The 14,937-nt window shown below is 47.3% G+C and overlaps 5 protein-coding genes across 5 annotated transcripts; 2 read left to right on the top strand and 3 right to left on the bottom strand.

The window, feature by feature from the left end:
- Nucleotides 1-1,510: 1,510 nt before the first annotated feature.
- On the top strand, nt 1,511-2,176 carry PEX2_024130 (adenine phosphoribosyltransferase APT1; the record flags this gene model as incomplete). The annotated part of the gene is made up of 2 exons (XM_016739688.1): nt 1,511-1,976; nt 2,031-2,176. 2 exons carry the CDS (start codon nt 1,511-1,513, stop codon nt 2,174-2,176), a joined length of 612 nt encoding a protein of 203 aa, XP_016596432.1.
- A 404-nt stretch (nt 2,177-2,580) lies between these two features.
- On the bottom strand, nt 2,581-3,297 carry PEX2_024120 (gamma-glutamylcyclotransferase family protein; the record flags this gene model as incomplete). Its single annotated transcript, XM_016739687.1, has 1 exon — nt 2,581-3,297. The coding sequence occupies one exon, from the start codon at nt 3,295-3,297 to the stop codon at nt 2,581-2,583; it is 717 nt and encodes a 238-aa protein (XP_016596431.1).
- A 277-nt stretch (nt 3,298-3,574) lies between these two features.
- On the bottom strand, nt 3,575-6,317 carry PEX2_024110 (Cytochrome P450; the record flags this gene model as incomplete). The annotated part of the gene is made up of 7 exons (XM_016739686.1): nt 3,575-4,223; nt 4,278-5,027; nt 5,078-5,319; nt 5,754-5,766; nt 5,820-5,892; nt 5,948-6,182; nt 6,237-6,317. 7 exons carry the CDS (start codon nt 6,315-6,317, stop codon nt 3,575-3,577), a joined length of 2,043 nt encoding a protein of 680 aa, XP_016596430.1.
- Nucleotides 6,318-9,626: 3,309 nt separating this feature from the next.
- Nucleotides 9,627-10,622, top strand: PEX2_024100 (sugar phosphate isomerase/epimerase family protein; the record flags this gene model as incomplete). Its single annotated transcript, XM_016739685.1, has 1 exon — nt 9,627-10,622. The coding sequence occupies one exon, from the start codon at nt 9,627-9,629 to the stop codon at nt 10,620-10,622; it is 996 nt and encodes a 331-aa protein (XP_016596429.1).
- Nucleotides 10,623-10,820: 198 nt separating this feature from the next.
- PEX2_024090 (glycoside hydrolase family 47 protein) lies at nt 10,821-14,067 on the bottom strand (the record flags this gene model as incomplete). Its single annotated transcript, XM_016739684.1, has 3 exons — nt 10,821-13,043; nt 13,094-13,635; nt 13,722-14,067. 3 exons carry the CDS (start codon nt 14,065-14,067, stop codon nt 10,821-10,823), a joined length of 3,111 nt encoding a protein of 1,036 aa, XP_016596428.1.
- Between the last annotated feature and the right edge of the window lie 870 nt (nt 14,068-14,937).

The raw sequence follows: 14,937 nt of genomic DNA, 5'->3' as shown, positions 1-14,937 counted from the left end.
CCTTGTCGAGCGAAGGATATATATATTTTACACTCGGCAGTCCAAAGTGAAGCGTATATGCATGTATATAATGAATGGAAAAGAATGCTGATGATACAGACATGAAGATGAGAACAGAAATAAAGATAGATATATTATATTGCACAATAATCCAAACTTTCCCAATCCAACCATGTCCAAGGCCATGGCTCTGTTAATGTATGTAGGAATTCCCATCTATCCACTATATTTGGCTTATCTAGCACTATATGACAGCCTCTTCCAACAGCCCGGCCGGGCTAGCTCAATCGGTAGAGCGTAAGACTCTTAATCTTAAGGCTGCGGGTTCGACCCCCGCGTTCGGCTATTCCTAAAAACCAAACCTGAGATTTCTTTTTTGCTCTTTTATTTTTTGAAACTATAATTTACATCTGATTATGATTTTCCCATGTTATCTTGTTGATGTTGTTTAGTGTTTCACTTTACCTGGTACTTTTGTTCTTGTACCAGAAAACGAGGGGTTATTCTATGATTACACGGACAACGGACAAATCCCCCCACTATCTGCACAACAGACATCCCGACATGCAGCACGCATGTCTGTTTCCAGTAAAGCCACTCTGATGGGTTTCAGATCACGTCGTGGCCAGAGACATTCTATTGGCCGGGGCCAGGTGTAATGGCTGTCTGATGTGTCAAAGGCTGGCCATACGGCGCATATCCGTTGAGATGGTCTGATCCAACGCGGTTCTAAATCCCCGGTCTGGACACCATAGAGTGAGTCATTTATGATGACCTCTTGATAGTGTAGTTTTAGTTCTAGTTCTAGTTCGGGTTCTGTTGTCCTCTGGACCTCTAAAGTAACCGTAAACTCCAGGTTATAGTCCAACGGTCTAGACTTTTGGGAAACTGGAACACAGTGCAGTGTCAGGGATGATAGGGGACTGAGCACTAAGTTTACGGGGCTGATTAGGGTCTCGCAGATCCGACCCTGGTTGGGCATATCTAGCTACTCCGTGCTTTGTACGAGTATAGTAAATGTAGTAAAATGTAGTAAAATATAGTGAAATATACGGAGTAGTAAGTACAGTTTTACCTGTGTTCTAGAAGAAGATGCAATCGCGTGACCGCAGTATTGGAGTATTTTACCTTGGTGGCGGGATCTGACCGCTGAGTTTGTACCTGGTATACTATAGGGACGTATATATCTGATATAAAAATATATATAAATAAAGTGTATAGAGTATATAGAGTATATATAAACTATATATAAAGTATATATAAAACATATAAAACATATAATACAATGTAAAAAAATATATATCTGTATATAAAAATACATCAAAGTAAAAAAAACCAGTAACGATCTAGACCTGAGGGGCAAGTAACCCGATTTTATCTGCCTTATCTGTAATTTTACCCATTTCCTTTTTTTTCCCCCTCCAAATATTTTTTTGAGATTTTTCTTTTTTTTTTAAACCCTTTTACATCTAAGCCTCTTCCCCCTCTTTCTTCTCTTCCTTTCATCATCATGTCCTCCACTCTCCCAGATGCCTCCAAAGTCGGACTCCCCGCCTCCGATGCCACCAGCGCCGCCGAACTCGCCAGTCTTAAGGTAGCACTGCGCGCCGCCCTGCGCCAGTTCCCGGATTTCCCCTCTCCGGGAATCTTGTTCGAGGATATCCTGCCTATCTTCGCCGATCCCTCTTTGCATGAGGCCCTGATCCGCTCCCTGGAACTTCACATCATTGCCAACTACGGTGGCCAGAAGCCCGATGTCATTGTCGGCCTTGAGGCCCGTGGCTTCCTGATGGGACCCAGCCTGGCGTTGCGTCTGGGTGCCAGCTTCGTCCCCGTGCGCAAGCAGGGCAAGCTCCCCGGTCCTTGCGAGACCCAGGGCTACGAGAAGGAGTATGGTCAGGATTTCTTCCAGATGCAGGCCGATTCCATCAAGCCCGGCCAGAAGGTCCTCGTCATTGATGACATTATTGCTACTGGTATGTGATTGAGAATCTCCCTGTGGATACTTCATACTAATTAACTATTTTTAGGTGGCTCTGCCAAGGCCGGTGGTGAGCTGATCCAGAAGATGGGCGGCGAGCTCCTCGGCTTCATCTTCCTCCTCGAACTTGAGTTCCTCCACGGACGCGACAAGCTCCCCGCGCCGGTTTACACTCTCCTCTCTGGCCAGGCTTAATTTTATACACACCGCTTCAAAAAAAAAATCATTTCTTTCTGCGACGATCTCAACTGCCGATTATAATGACCCCATCCTTTCAAAAGCCCGACCACACCCGATCTTGCGGTGAGCGCGTCTGCCATCCGCTCCTCCCGGGCCCAATCAAACAAATGACTCGAACTTCGAGTCTGGAGCCTTGTTTCGCTGGTCGACGGCACCCGCCACAGCTGGCGCAGAGCTGCCTGGATAATATCCCATAGACAAATAGCTTTTTATCAATGCAACTTGATATGTGTATAAACTGGCTGATCATATTTTCTTATTTTGATAAGAGTAGCGTCCTAGCAATTGGACCTGATGTGACTATGGATTGAGATCCTTCTAAATGCATCCATCTTTCAATCTATCAAATCTACAGTGTTTCACTCCTTAGGAATGAACTTCCTCATAACCTCCTCCACCCATCCCGCAGGAACCCCCAAATCCACAGACTCCCGAATAGCCCGATTCATCCTTGCAATATACTCAAACTTGGGCCCAGCAAGCCTAACGCAGTTCTCGTCAACATAAACCAAAACCGGCACCTTCCCCTCCCCGTCTTCAAGCCCCGCCCTAACCCCCTCCGCCCCATCTAACCACGTCACAACATCCGCCTCAACAAACCACTTATTATAAGATCCATCTCCCTGCACCCGGGGCCTCACAGAAATGGGCACACCATCCCCGGCCCCCGCATCCGCAGCAGATGTATCAACGCCCTCGTAACCATCTAGAATCCCCTCATCGCCAAGATCCATCTGGTAAAGAACGCCGTAGACCGCGTCCTCAGACCCGGAGACAGGGATCTTATGCGCGATCTCGGAGTCTTGATTCGCGACGCGCAGACCAGGTGGTGGGAGGACATTTGCGTAGCCCGCTTCGCAGATTAACCAGCGCCATTGCGGGAGGGTTGCGATTGCTAGTGGGGTGGCGGAGTGGGTGGGGTTTATGCGACAGCGGGTTTTCATTTGGGAGGGGGAGAGGTTGGAGCCATAGGCGAAGTAGAGGTATTTTGGGTATTGAAGTAGTTTTGTGATTGAGGGGATTGGGACTTGGGTGTGTCTTTCTGTTGGTTGGAGGGTGGTTGGGTCGGCACGCATTTTTTCTGATGTGATGTGATAATGGATGATTGTTATATTTGGATGTTGAAGGGAGGAGGGAGGTAAGAGAGGTGGGAATGAGTCAAGAGTAGAGGGAATGCATAAGCTTAGCTCCGATTGCGTTATTCCACCATACCGGGAATTTATAGATATATAGTAGAGACGAGGGGAATTATTGAGCAGTAATTGTTATAGTTGTTATATTGGGCACAGAATTATAAAAGCCCAAGGTCTAATTCTTCATTTCTTCATTTCTAAATCAAGAAATTGACAAACCTCATTCTGTGCGTCTTCGAAGTCTCACGGCCAGCTTCTTCGTAGGTGGTAATGTTCCGTAGGGCACCCATCTCGTGTCAGGCTTGACCCGTTCAGCTTGCTTAACATCAACCAGTTCACATTCAAACAATTCCAAGAGCACCCCCAGCGTGCCAATTATCTCATTTTTGGCAAAATGACGACCAGGACACATACGGTGACCTCCACCGTAAGGCATCCAGCATTCAGTCAAGCCTTCAAGACTGAAATTCGCATCTATTTTGTCCTTTCGAACAAAGCGCTCTGGCCAGAATTCATCTAGAGGTATAGTAACGGTCTCGGGTCTTGTAGCTTCCCAGGCCTGTCTGTTATAAGCCGTAACCGAAGAGAATATTGTCATAATCATGTTTTTGCCAATAGTATAATCAGGACCTAGCCTGAAGTTGGCATCTTCATTTGTGCGTATCGTTGAGGTGGTGACGCGGAGGCGCAACACTTCTGCGTAAGTGGATTGCAGCAAAGGTTTAGTGGATAACTTGGGAATATCCAAGTCACCAGTCTCTGGCTTTAGACAATCTTGGAGCTCGGTCTTTAGGTTTTCTTGCAATTCCAAGTCCTTGAAAGATTCGAAAATATACCAGAAAACAGCGGGAACGGCATTTGCATTAGCTCTGTGAGGTCTCTTAGTTGAGAGCTCTTTCTCCCTTGAAAGAGAACTCACTTACCCAAAAAGAAGGGCAAGGTTCTCAGATGCGATTGAGTCTTCATCCATGCCATACTTCCTCAAATAATCTTCACGAGCTTTGATGAATTTGCTTCCGAAATATTCATCCCACTCGGGTCCCTCTCCTCCATGCTGCGTATAATCAGATTCACGATTTGCAAGTCGATTCCATGCTTTGATGTTCGCTAGCAAACGATCCCGAGTTTCGTATGCAGAGGGAATAATCCAGCGAGGCAAGCCACGGGAATAGTTGGCGACCTGATGCTCGAATTCCCAAAAGTCCTCCACGATGTCAGGATACATTTCTAGAAGTCGCGAACCCATCATGGCTTCAATAACCGAGGGAGTGACCTGGCTTTGAAGCCATGCGTAAAAATCCGAGATCTCTATCCAACTGTCAGTTGGAATCTCGAGGGCCACTAGCCTGCTCTTGAGAACCGCAAGGTATCTCTCTGACATGGCCAGAAGATGTTTCCCTGATAAGTACTTGAGGCTGGTCTTCACTTGGAAATCATGCATATGCTCAGGTTTTTCTCCCGGTATTGAAGCGCTGGGATCATGAGCAGCATAGAAGTGCAAATATTCCTTGGGCGTGCGGAACCATTTCTCCATGACAAAAGCCATCATAGGTCTGTTTGTTAGGGATCTAGAAGATCGTAGTATGGTTTTGATGTGACTTGGGTTGACAATCATTGTGAATTTGAAGGGTCCGGCGCGGACCCCAATTGGTGAAATATAGCCCCAGCGTCTACTAAAACATTTGTTAGTAACATCGCAACTGAGTGTAACCAAGTGACTGACACCGTGTTAGCTAGGAAGCTGGCCATGCTCCATCCTAGGTCAAAGCCATGGTATAGTCCTGGGAGGTGGTATGGAAGGGTCGGTGCTGGCTTTCCGGGCCTCTGGCTGCGTCGAGTCCAGATGAAGTCAAATAAGGATAGCGAATATGTCAAAACAAGAAGCGTCAACAAGCCAAGGACTGCGACTTGGAAAGACGTAGAATCAAATATGGCAAGGAGTGAATTCGCAAACAACGGACTTTCCTAGAAAATAAACAATAAATTTAGTGAGTTAAACCTAAGCCTGGTGCAGTTGTAACGTCTCTCGATACCTGGTTGAGTATCCTAAGCACGCTACCGCTCTTGGAGATGTTCTCTATGTTGGAGGAGACTATTTTCAAGATGTCTGAAGCCATGAGCGCAGAAACAGAAATATTTTTATAATGTTTTCTTGGGAAAAGAACATGATAGCGGGTTTAATATAAAAGTGCGAGCGATTATCCTTGTGTGCACAAGTACTAGTATCTCTTGGCTGTTCCTTTAAATGGGTAAGCTTATAAGTGGACTATGCATGTACCCATGTCAATCCCGTCGGTGGCCCGTTAGAAGATAGATCATTTCCCTATTATTGAGCGCCCATTGATCCAATGATGCAGCTTGAAATACAAAATGACGACACTAGGCTTATAGTCGCTTACTGGCGTATCGATACTGCATAATGTCCAGGGGGTATCACTAGCTCGAAGACATCACCCTCAGCTCACATGGTTTTTTTGGTATGAATGATGGATTTTTGGGACACTCCCACCATTGCCGAGTAGCTTTGGTACATGCAGACTAGAGTGATAGATTAGCAAAAATGACTCCAGTCCGGCGGAAGTGGATTTCTTACAGGCTGGAATGACAATCCAAAAGGAGTTGAGGAAGATAAAGTATCCCCAATAGTAGAAAGTCTCCGGACGAGAGTAAGACACCCCATGGTAGTATTCCTCCAACATGCTTGTCCCATAATATAAGATATCGCCGTAGAATTGGCCCATAGAGACAATCAATTGTGTTGGATGGCGATGCGGAGACGCCGTAACGATCATCCATGAGACGAAATAGCATAGAGGTCCCCACGCAAACTGTGTACAACTTTAGTATAATTATCCACGTAGGATAAGATATAGCACACTTACAGCCGTAATCGACTCCATACAAAGTACAAATGGCTCCATAGTCATGTATCGAGAATCAGCCTTGGCATACTCCTTCCACATTTGACCAAGAAGATCTAGCCTACGTGGCATTGTCTTATGGTTAAACACAAAGTACCCTTCCAGAATAAAGTGTATGAATCCACCTGAGGAAATGAGTCAATAAAGCTTCATAGACAGACATCGTGGCCGAGGTAATATTGAACCCACTAAAGATGAACCATCCTACCAGAATCTTATCTGTTCGCGATATACTCGGCTTTATCATCTTTAGAACAGACGAGCTGAACACAATAATACCAATGGTTGCAATAGCGAAAACGCCAAGAAGTGCAGGGATGCTCATAGTATTGGCCGCATAACCAACAGCATTGAGGTTAAGGGGGTAAAATGGATGATCCAGTATGGTTGCCATACTGTCCAAGGAAAGGGACCCTAGGGAATCAAGGTATAAAAGCAGAGCCCACACGATTTGGCGTTTGCGAATGGGCAAGGAACGAAACTACAACATAGCTGATAGCAGCTTTTAAGGCCCGAGTGAGACTAGGCCGGGCCGTACCTGGATGTGACCACGCCACTAGGGACGAGCTCCTCCGATTATTATTAAACAAACGCAAGAATGTTGGTAGCCTACGCTAATTAGTGTGTGGACTTCCCCGCTTATATATGAACAGCGGGTACCATGTGTATATATTACTTTCTGGACTCCCCCGAGCCAATCAAGAATATTCAGTTGGAGAATAACAGGAAGTGGTTGGTTCTAGACAAGGATGTGGACTAGAGCTTCTATCAGAGCAAAAATAGCCCCCATCCCGGACCCCTTTTCACTTGGGCATGTACGGCAGGTTTTAGACGCCATCGCGCCAACCTATATAATTTGATAGAAATCTCGTGTACAGCAATGTTTGGTATAGATAGTCGGCTGTGTTTGCGGCCTTATGATGTTCTTTTTAGATGGTCCTTTTAGATAGTTTTTTAAGATATGTATAAAGACGGTAAAAAAATCATACTTTAAGCTAATGTTAAAGATGAAGAGTTACTTCTAATTCTTTAGTTTAAAGGGTGTAATAAGAAATAAGGGTATTCTAGGATTTATATAGGTACTAATAGTATTATCTTTAGTACCTATTTTAGAAGGCATTAATACCTTCGTACCCTGGGCTATAGGTATGGATTATTCATAGTTTCCTGCCTGGTCGGTTGGCGCGATGGCGTATAAAACCTGCCGTAGGCATGCTCGGACATTCGAAACCCGCTAATGACCATCACCTGCAGATTGAATTTTGAACATTCTCAAGCAAATCAACGAAGCTACTCCGTCGTTTAGAAAATCCCCGTTGGAAATGTTGCATCCCAGTGCTTGAACCTTCATCAACACCCAGCATGGGAGCAAACCAACCCATGAGAGCTCTATATCCCGTGTGCTCTTCGGAGTGCAATGCATGCCTTATGCCGGCTTTGTTGATATTTACCCTTGCCGCAGCATCACGTTTCAAGACTGATTCCGCATTGTGGAACAGCTCAGATCCGCTGATAGTTCCGCTGATAGTTCAGGATACGATGGCTTTTTCCTAACGAGGATGCTAAGCGGTTGTCGTCAATTGTGGCATGTATGTGGATGGTTTGCTATTAAGATCTACTCATTCCACCAACTATCACAGTTCAAGAAATAAGAACCCGAGGCTATTCTCAAGTAGATCCATATCTCTATTTTGATTCAGGAAAATGCCACACAAATATAGATAATGGTATCTTTCTATCTTTCTCCTAAACAAAAGTTAAAATGATAAAAACAAATAATCAAGAACTGGATTCTCTTGAGATTTAGTTCTTATTGTATTGTGACATCTAGATGCAGATGCCCTGTAACGTGGTAGCCCCAGCCGCATCCAAATCGGGAAGAGGCTACATTTACCCTGTCCACTCACCTGAGCATAGAACTTCACTCTCTGATACAACTCAAGACTTTGATCGGCACTACACAGAAAAAAAAAGATGTCCGTCTCTCACCAACCCCAAACCTCAAAGCCTCACAACGGGCAGATCCCAGCAGAGATATTAGATCTTATACACGAGCAACTCCCCGTACTAGAACAGATCTGCTTTGCACTTACCTGCAGATATCACTATACTCACTTTGTCTCATTCCTCAAGGTCAAAGACCCAAACCATGCAAAGCTCCTAATCCCGAGAGAAAAGCGTCCACCAATATACCCCAACACCCAGCTCGCACAACGACCTCGAATTCAGCTCCTACAGCAACTACAAAACGAAAGCTGGAAATCCTACGTGGTGTGTATGAACTTACACCCACGCTCAGCATTCGAACCCTCTACCAACTCCAATAAAGCGAGCCATCGCTACAAGCGTGGTGTACTCTCTGGCCCTGACTGCATGCCCTATGCGGGGTTAGTTGACATCTGTCCCTGTCTCAGCATCTCATTCAGAGAGCGGGCACTCGTAGTGGCTATGCTCCTCTCTATGGGAGATTCCAAGAGTCTATTCCCCAAAAGTTTCACTCGTTATCCAACCGAACAAAGTATCTTGCACCAGTGCAAAGTCACCAGTCATCTTGATGCACAAGTCACAATCGAAACGGAACTCTATATGGGTGTATCCAGCAAAGAGTACGAATCACCCAATTCTTTGCATGTGCGCAATACCTACACTTTCGACTTCCCGGGAGGATTGCGAGGTGGGGAGACTGGTAACAATGAATGGCTTAAGCAATTCTTTATAGATGCGGGATTGGATTACTCTGCGTGGCGGGGATGGGTAAGCCCAACGGGTGTGGGGCGGGGATGGGTAAACGCAAATATGACAGCACCTCATCTTTTAGAGGTTGTTACTGTGAGGAATTTGGGTTGCGAAAGCTGGAATAAACGCGGATGGAAGGTCCATCGAAATGATCACCGTTGAACTTGATATATGATGGATACGTTTGATCTCTGACCATGGTATGAGGCTGATATGACAAAGGAACATGCTGGAGGTTGATAGATCTGTGGCTATATTTAGTAAGCTGTGTTTATATGTTTGCTATTTGTGAGCTTCTTTGAATGAGGTATGTTGTACATTTATATCGTATCATTACCTGAGGCTCAAGTACCCCGGATTTATAGTTCCAACCTACAACTCTTGCAGGGCGATGAACTACTTCACACCCTTCGGCCATTAATGACCGAAAGATACAAGAGATGGACGAAATAGTCAGATACTGCCTGACTGAAATGACTTGATAGCCAATTGCGGGGTTGTATATTCGTGATTCCCCCACATACCGGAAACCGACTTCCGCCCTAATTTGATATATCAAGTCTCCTAGAAGCAAGTCAAAGGGTTCAATATTTAATTCCCAAAAAAAGCTCCAAAATGACACCCAACAAACTAGCAATCTCCAGCATCTCCATTAGCCAATACCCAGGCCACTTCCTCGACCAAAAAATCCGAGCCGCATCCCAAGCCGGCATCGCAGGAATCGAAATAGTCTACAACGACCTCCTCACCTACAGTAAAACGCAAAACATCTCCATCCACACAGCAGCCCAAGAGATCCACACTGTCTGCCAGGAAACAAACCTCCAAGTCCTCTCCCTAGCCCCCTTCGAAAACTACGAAGGCTCAACAACCCCACTAAAAGAAAGACTCACTCTCGCCCAGCACTGGCTCGAAATCGCTCGTCTGCTACACGCACCATACCTACAAGTCCCATCAATCTTCACAGCGGACTGCAGCCGCGATGAAAAAACAATCATATCCGACCTCCAGCAGCTATCCGACCTAGCTAGCTCCAACAAGCCAATAGTATCAATCGCCTACGAACCCCTATCATGGGGAACAAACTGTTCAACCTGGGAAAGTGCACTGTCGATCGTACAGCGTGTTGACCGTTCGAATTTCGGACTGTGTCTGGATACTTTCCATGAAGGGACGCGTGTGTGGGGGGATAATTCTTCTCCGACGGGAGTGCAGATGGATGCGGAGACGAAGCTGCGGGATTCGCTGAGGAGGTTTGTGCGAGATTGTCCGCTGGAGAAGATTTTCTATGTGCAGCTTTCTGATGCGGAGCGGTTTGAACCTCCTTATTCATTGGCGCATCCGTGGGCGTTGCCTGGGGAGGCGAAGGAGTTTACTTGGTCTAAGCATGCGAGGCCTTTTCCTTTGGAGGTTGAGTTTGGGGGGTATTTGCCTGTTGTTGAGATTGCCAGGGCATGGATTGTTGAGGTTGGATTTGAGGGGTGGGTTTCTATGGAGGTTTTTGATCGGAGGATGAGGGATGGGAGGGTCAATCCTGAGACGGCGTCTAGGAGGGCAGTTGAGTCTTGGAGGAAGGTTCAGGTTGAGATGGAGGGTAAGTCGAGGCTTTGAGTTGAAAGATGTGGCTTTTATATAGAACTTGGTTGGATGGTGAATGTAGATTGTTATCAGATGAATCCAGTTCGATTATTTCTGAGCTGGAGGCTTGACTATACAAGTCTAAACCTATTTACATTTGCGAAATATGAAACAAGCGCCACAAATGATCCAAGAGTCTTCCAAAAGGGTATAGTATATCTGTGTGAATATTCAAACAATGTGTAAATTCGTGATTGGGACACCACGAGAGCGCATGCTATATCGTCTCTTGACTCCAATGCCGCTTGCATGGCGCAGGAGTTCGTATGTTTCATCTCCGCCGCCGACCATGACCATGCTGATGAGGTAATTTCGTGGGATGCCGCTGGCTGTCATTTGGGCTTCATCGAGGTGGGGACGGATGAGAGTGGGCTCGGCACGGACGGCGGCGAGCGCAGAGCGAGACTCGGATTGATCCGTTGGCTCTCTCTTCTTCCCGTGGAAGCCGGGTGGTGGTATGCCATCGTATGAAACGACGACAACTAGCTTCAGTGCAGATCGCGTTGGTCGGTATGCGGGGATGTTGCGGAGTTTTTCCGAGAAAGTGCAACCGCCACGTTTGATAACAAGGACTTCGTGGTTATGGGCGACCTCACGGGGAATCCCCTCGTCGCAAAGGTCACCGGCGAAGTATATACTTGACCATGACAGGCGGTCTGTGGATGGGTTTCCAAGCAAGGACATGGTAACTGCATCTTCAACATCCGGAAGAGGGCTAGCCCCAATGCCGGAAGAGATAGCAGCGGGGAGAGTCAATCTGAGTGGAGCAGGCTCGGTCGGTTCGTTGTGAAGCAACGACGACACTGAGTGCATCAGAGACGATAGCATAGCTCTTACTGTTGAGTCCGGGGAGTCAACAATTGCGGCATCGTCGACAGAAGAGGCGGGGCTGTGGCCTGCGAGACGGGGCTCTGGCGGGTGTGGACTTTCTGGTTGAGTTTCTTCATCTCGTGGATGAGCCGAATCATTGCGTCGACGAGAGGGCTCTGGGAGAACGTCAATGACGAGGTCAAGCATGGCATTGTCGCGAACACGGGTGAAGTTCGGATCATACGGATCGACGACATCAAAGGTGACTTGACGAGAGAGATATACCTTCTCATCTTTGCCCAGTGGCACATTGTTGATCACCTGGACCCGGTATCCGTCTTCCTCCTCCCCAGTCGTGGTCGTCGGGGATTCCAACTGTACATCCTGAACCATACTCAATCGGAGTCCTCCAATTGTTTTTACAAGTACCCCGTCTCGGACACGTTCCAGCGCTCCAGGTCCCATGTTTACGCCGCCTGGGAGTGATGGGAATGAGATGTCGAGCGTGGGCCGAACGGCCATAGGCGCGCTGGTGGCGTTGAATGGAACCAGCTGAGGTGGCAGCGTCCACGGGTAGAATGTGTAATTGGTAGGTGATGAAAGGTCAGACACAAAGACACTTTGATGTCCAGGCGAGTCTTGCAAAATAGGACCTGCCGCCACTCCCCGATCAGGCATCAGATCCAGACGTGCCAAGTTGGCAGCATGGAATATGTCTGTTCGGGATGCAGTGGAGGACACGCCGAAGAACGGGGAAGGAATAATTTGGCATACTCCTCCGGCCATGTCCGGGCTCTGAGATGAATTTCGCTGCTGGCGAGGCGCGGATGCCGACTTTTTCGGGATGATGAGAGGATGGCCTTCCGTGTTAAAAACCCACGGGGCATCGATCTTGTTCAATGGATGATCCTGGTCAAACAGCAGATATAGGTATTTGGCTGTCTCTCCGATGAAGAAACTCTCCATCCGGTCAATGAGCTCGCCGGTGAGAACATTCCGAATGCCAGCCCAGCCACACTTGGTCCAGCAACGCCGCTTTAGATCGCTGAGAACCATCTCTCCAACATGTAGATACCAAGGATCTTGAGTTGCGCGATAAATGTAGTAGTTGGACTCGATGAACTCAGGCCGACCTCCATACCACGGCATACCGTTGTCGATGTCACCGGTAGCCACATTCCATCGCTCAGGGATGCCCGAGTAACGTGTCCAGATGGCGGTGGTCAGCAGATGAATCTGGATAGCTTCATCTAGCTTTCCATCCAGGGCGAGAACTCCTGGATAGAAAGCGCTCAGGCTATCGATCCAAAACGCTCGCGTGGCACCGGTGATCACATCTCCCACAATAAGATGGGGATGTTGATAACCTTCACCTCGGAATAGGTGGCGATTGATCGCAGTATGCGATTCTTCCCAAACTTGTCGGAAGGCCTCGGCGGTATGCTGGTAGTCCGTCAGAGGAGTATAGTACGAGTCCAATGCCGCCCAAGGGCTGTTGGAGTTGAAAGGCAGGCGCTCGCCCTCGGACAGGAGAACGTGAGCTTTGACAGCATACTCATAGAAGCTGTCAATGCCGGCGCCGATCTACTGACAATTAGTATATGCTTGTACCTGTTAAAAGAGATCCTGCTTACTCCTGCCCATGGTCCAACCCATTTCCCGGACTCGACATCAATCCCAAATCCAAGTAGTCCGATGTCACTCCGGCGGTTCCAGACTGCCCAAAATGCCCTCTTACCCAGGTCCTCATACCGCCCATCACCAGTGAGCCGGCTCAAGACGGTCAGTTCAAGGACCAGACTGCCTGCCCCAGCACTACAAGTTTCAGCGGGCTCAGAGGCCGCGTTTTTGGATTTGCGCTTGCCCTCGGCATCTCGGGTGTTGAGATTTAAAGGCGCATTCTCGTAGAATGGGATTCCGTGGCGCAGGTTGACCCGAGGGTAGGGAAGGCCCGTCTCCGTATAGAATGCGGGGAGCAAACGGTGGGCCAGATCCACAGCAAGTCGAAGTAGTTGGCCATCATAAACAAAGCCATTGGACCATCGAATACCGTGATCACTTTTTATAAACATACTTTTATCCCATGCGCTGGCGAAGGCAGCCTCCCGTTCGGATGGCTCGTATCCGATGATGGGTAGCTCGCCGACGGCGAAAAGATGGGCACTGAGCAATCCACCTGAATAAGTCAGCAGGAGGACATGAATAGCCAGAAATTGAGCACATGCGACAAATCGATAAGCCATGAAGGGGGGGAAATCATACCCAGTCCCCGAATCACAGTTTCAAACAGATGTACCTTGCTATCCAGATCAAAGCCCCTCGACCGCTCGCCCTGACCAGCAGGGCCGTCTGAGCCATCACCATACAGCCTAACAAATCCCTCGACACCATCCTGGAAATGCGCCAAGGCTCGCTCGCCACTGTCCGGGCTCGAGGAGAGAATGGCCAGCGTCGATAAGCTGTCAATCAAGGTCAGAGAATAATTCCCCAGCACATCATTATGCTCCGGGTTCTTCTCGTCGCGAACAAGAGGGCCGCATGTCAGGGCGCGTAATTCGTCTTCGGGGAACGCGTATTGGAGGTAGCTCTCGAAGCCATGGAAGAACATGCGCTCAGTTTCTTGTCTGCGGAAGGACAGGGGTGTATTAGTTAATTTTGTATGTTTTTGAAGAGGATCGAGTGTAGCTATACCTTAGTTCTTTGACTTGGCTGTCTCGCATGCCATGCACGACGGTGAGCCATAATAGGATGGCCCAAACCACCATCCAGGCGGAGCGGAGGTTAAACATCACCTCCGTCGCGTGCGCTTCGAGCAGATCTGAGCGCGGTAGGGATCATGGATGGGGCGCCAGATGGCCTTTTATTTAAGGCCTCTCTGAAAAGAGACTGTTTTAAATGGGGTCACCCTCTTGTTGTGGAGTGGGAAGTTGGGGGATTCGGCCAGATAAGCGTCTGGGGAATCTTTTTTTTCCCGCTTATTGCATCATTCCATACTACCTACATAGTAGGTATGCTTGTCTGTACAACTTATAAGAGGATTGAATATTTATTAAGAATTAGTTTGGAGATTGGTGTTGAGATTATACAGTTTTTACTTCTTATGTAGATTTTGAGCATTCTCATATGGACTTTAAGTGCTATCCTACTATAAACCATGGATATAGATACGACCAGATGGATAACGAATTGTATATCTCATTCCACTGAAGAGATTGGCAACGCTCTCGCTGACACTCATCAACCCTATTTGCCTATCGAATCGAAGGCTATATACAGAGTATAGAAAAGCAGGGTTGCATATTTTAGGCCATTTTCAACAACTATATTTTAGCTACAACCAATGAAAGGGAAAATATTTAAGTAAAACAACGTCTAAAAAGACTATCAAAAGAGACGTCACAAGACCGAATAAGCGAACATGTATAAAGCCAAAAGTTAAGCCAACGCCTCAAGGATATTCCCTGCTTAACAACCAACG

Source organism: Penicillium expansum, assembly GCF_000769745.1.
Source record: "Penicillium expansum strain MD-8 chromosome Unknown contig60, whole genome shotgun sequence".
Lineage (NCBI taxonomy): Eukaryota > Fungi > Ascomycota > Eurotiomycetes > Eurotiales > Aspergillaceae > Penicillium > Penicillium expansum.
This window is presented reverse-complemented; position numbering and strand designations above follow the sequence as displayed.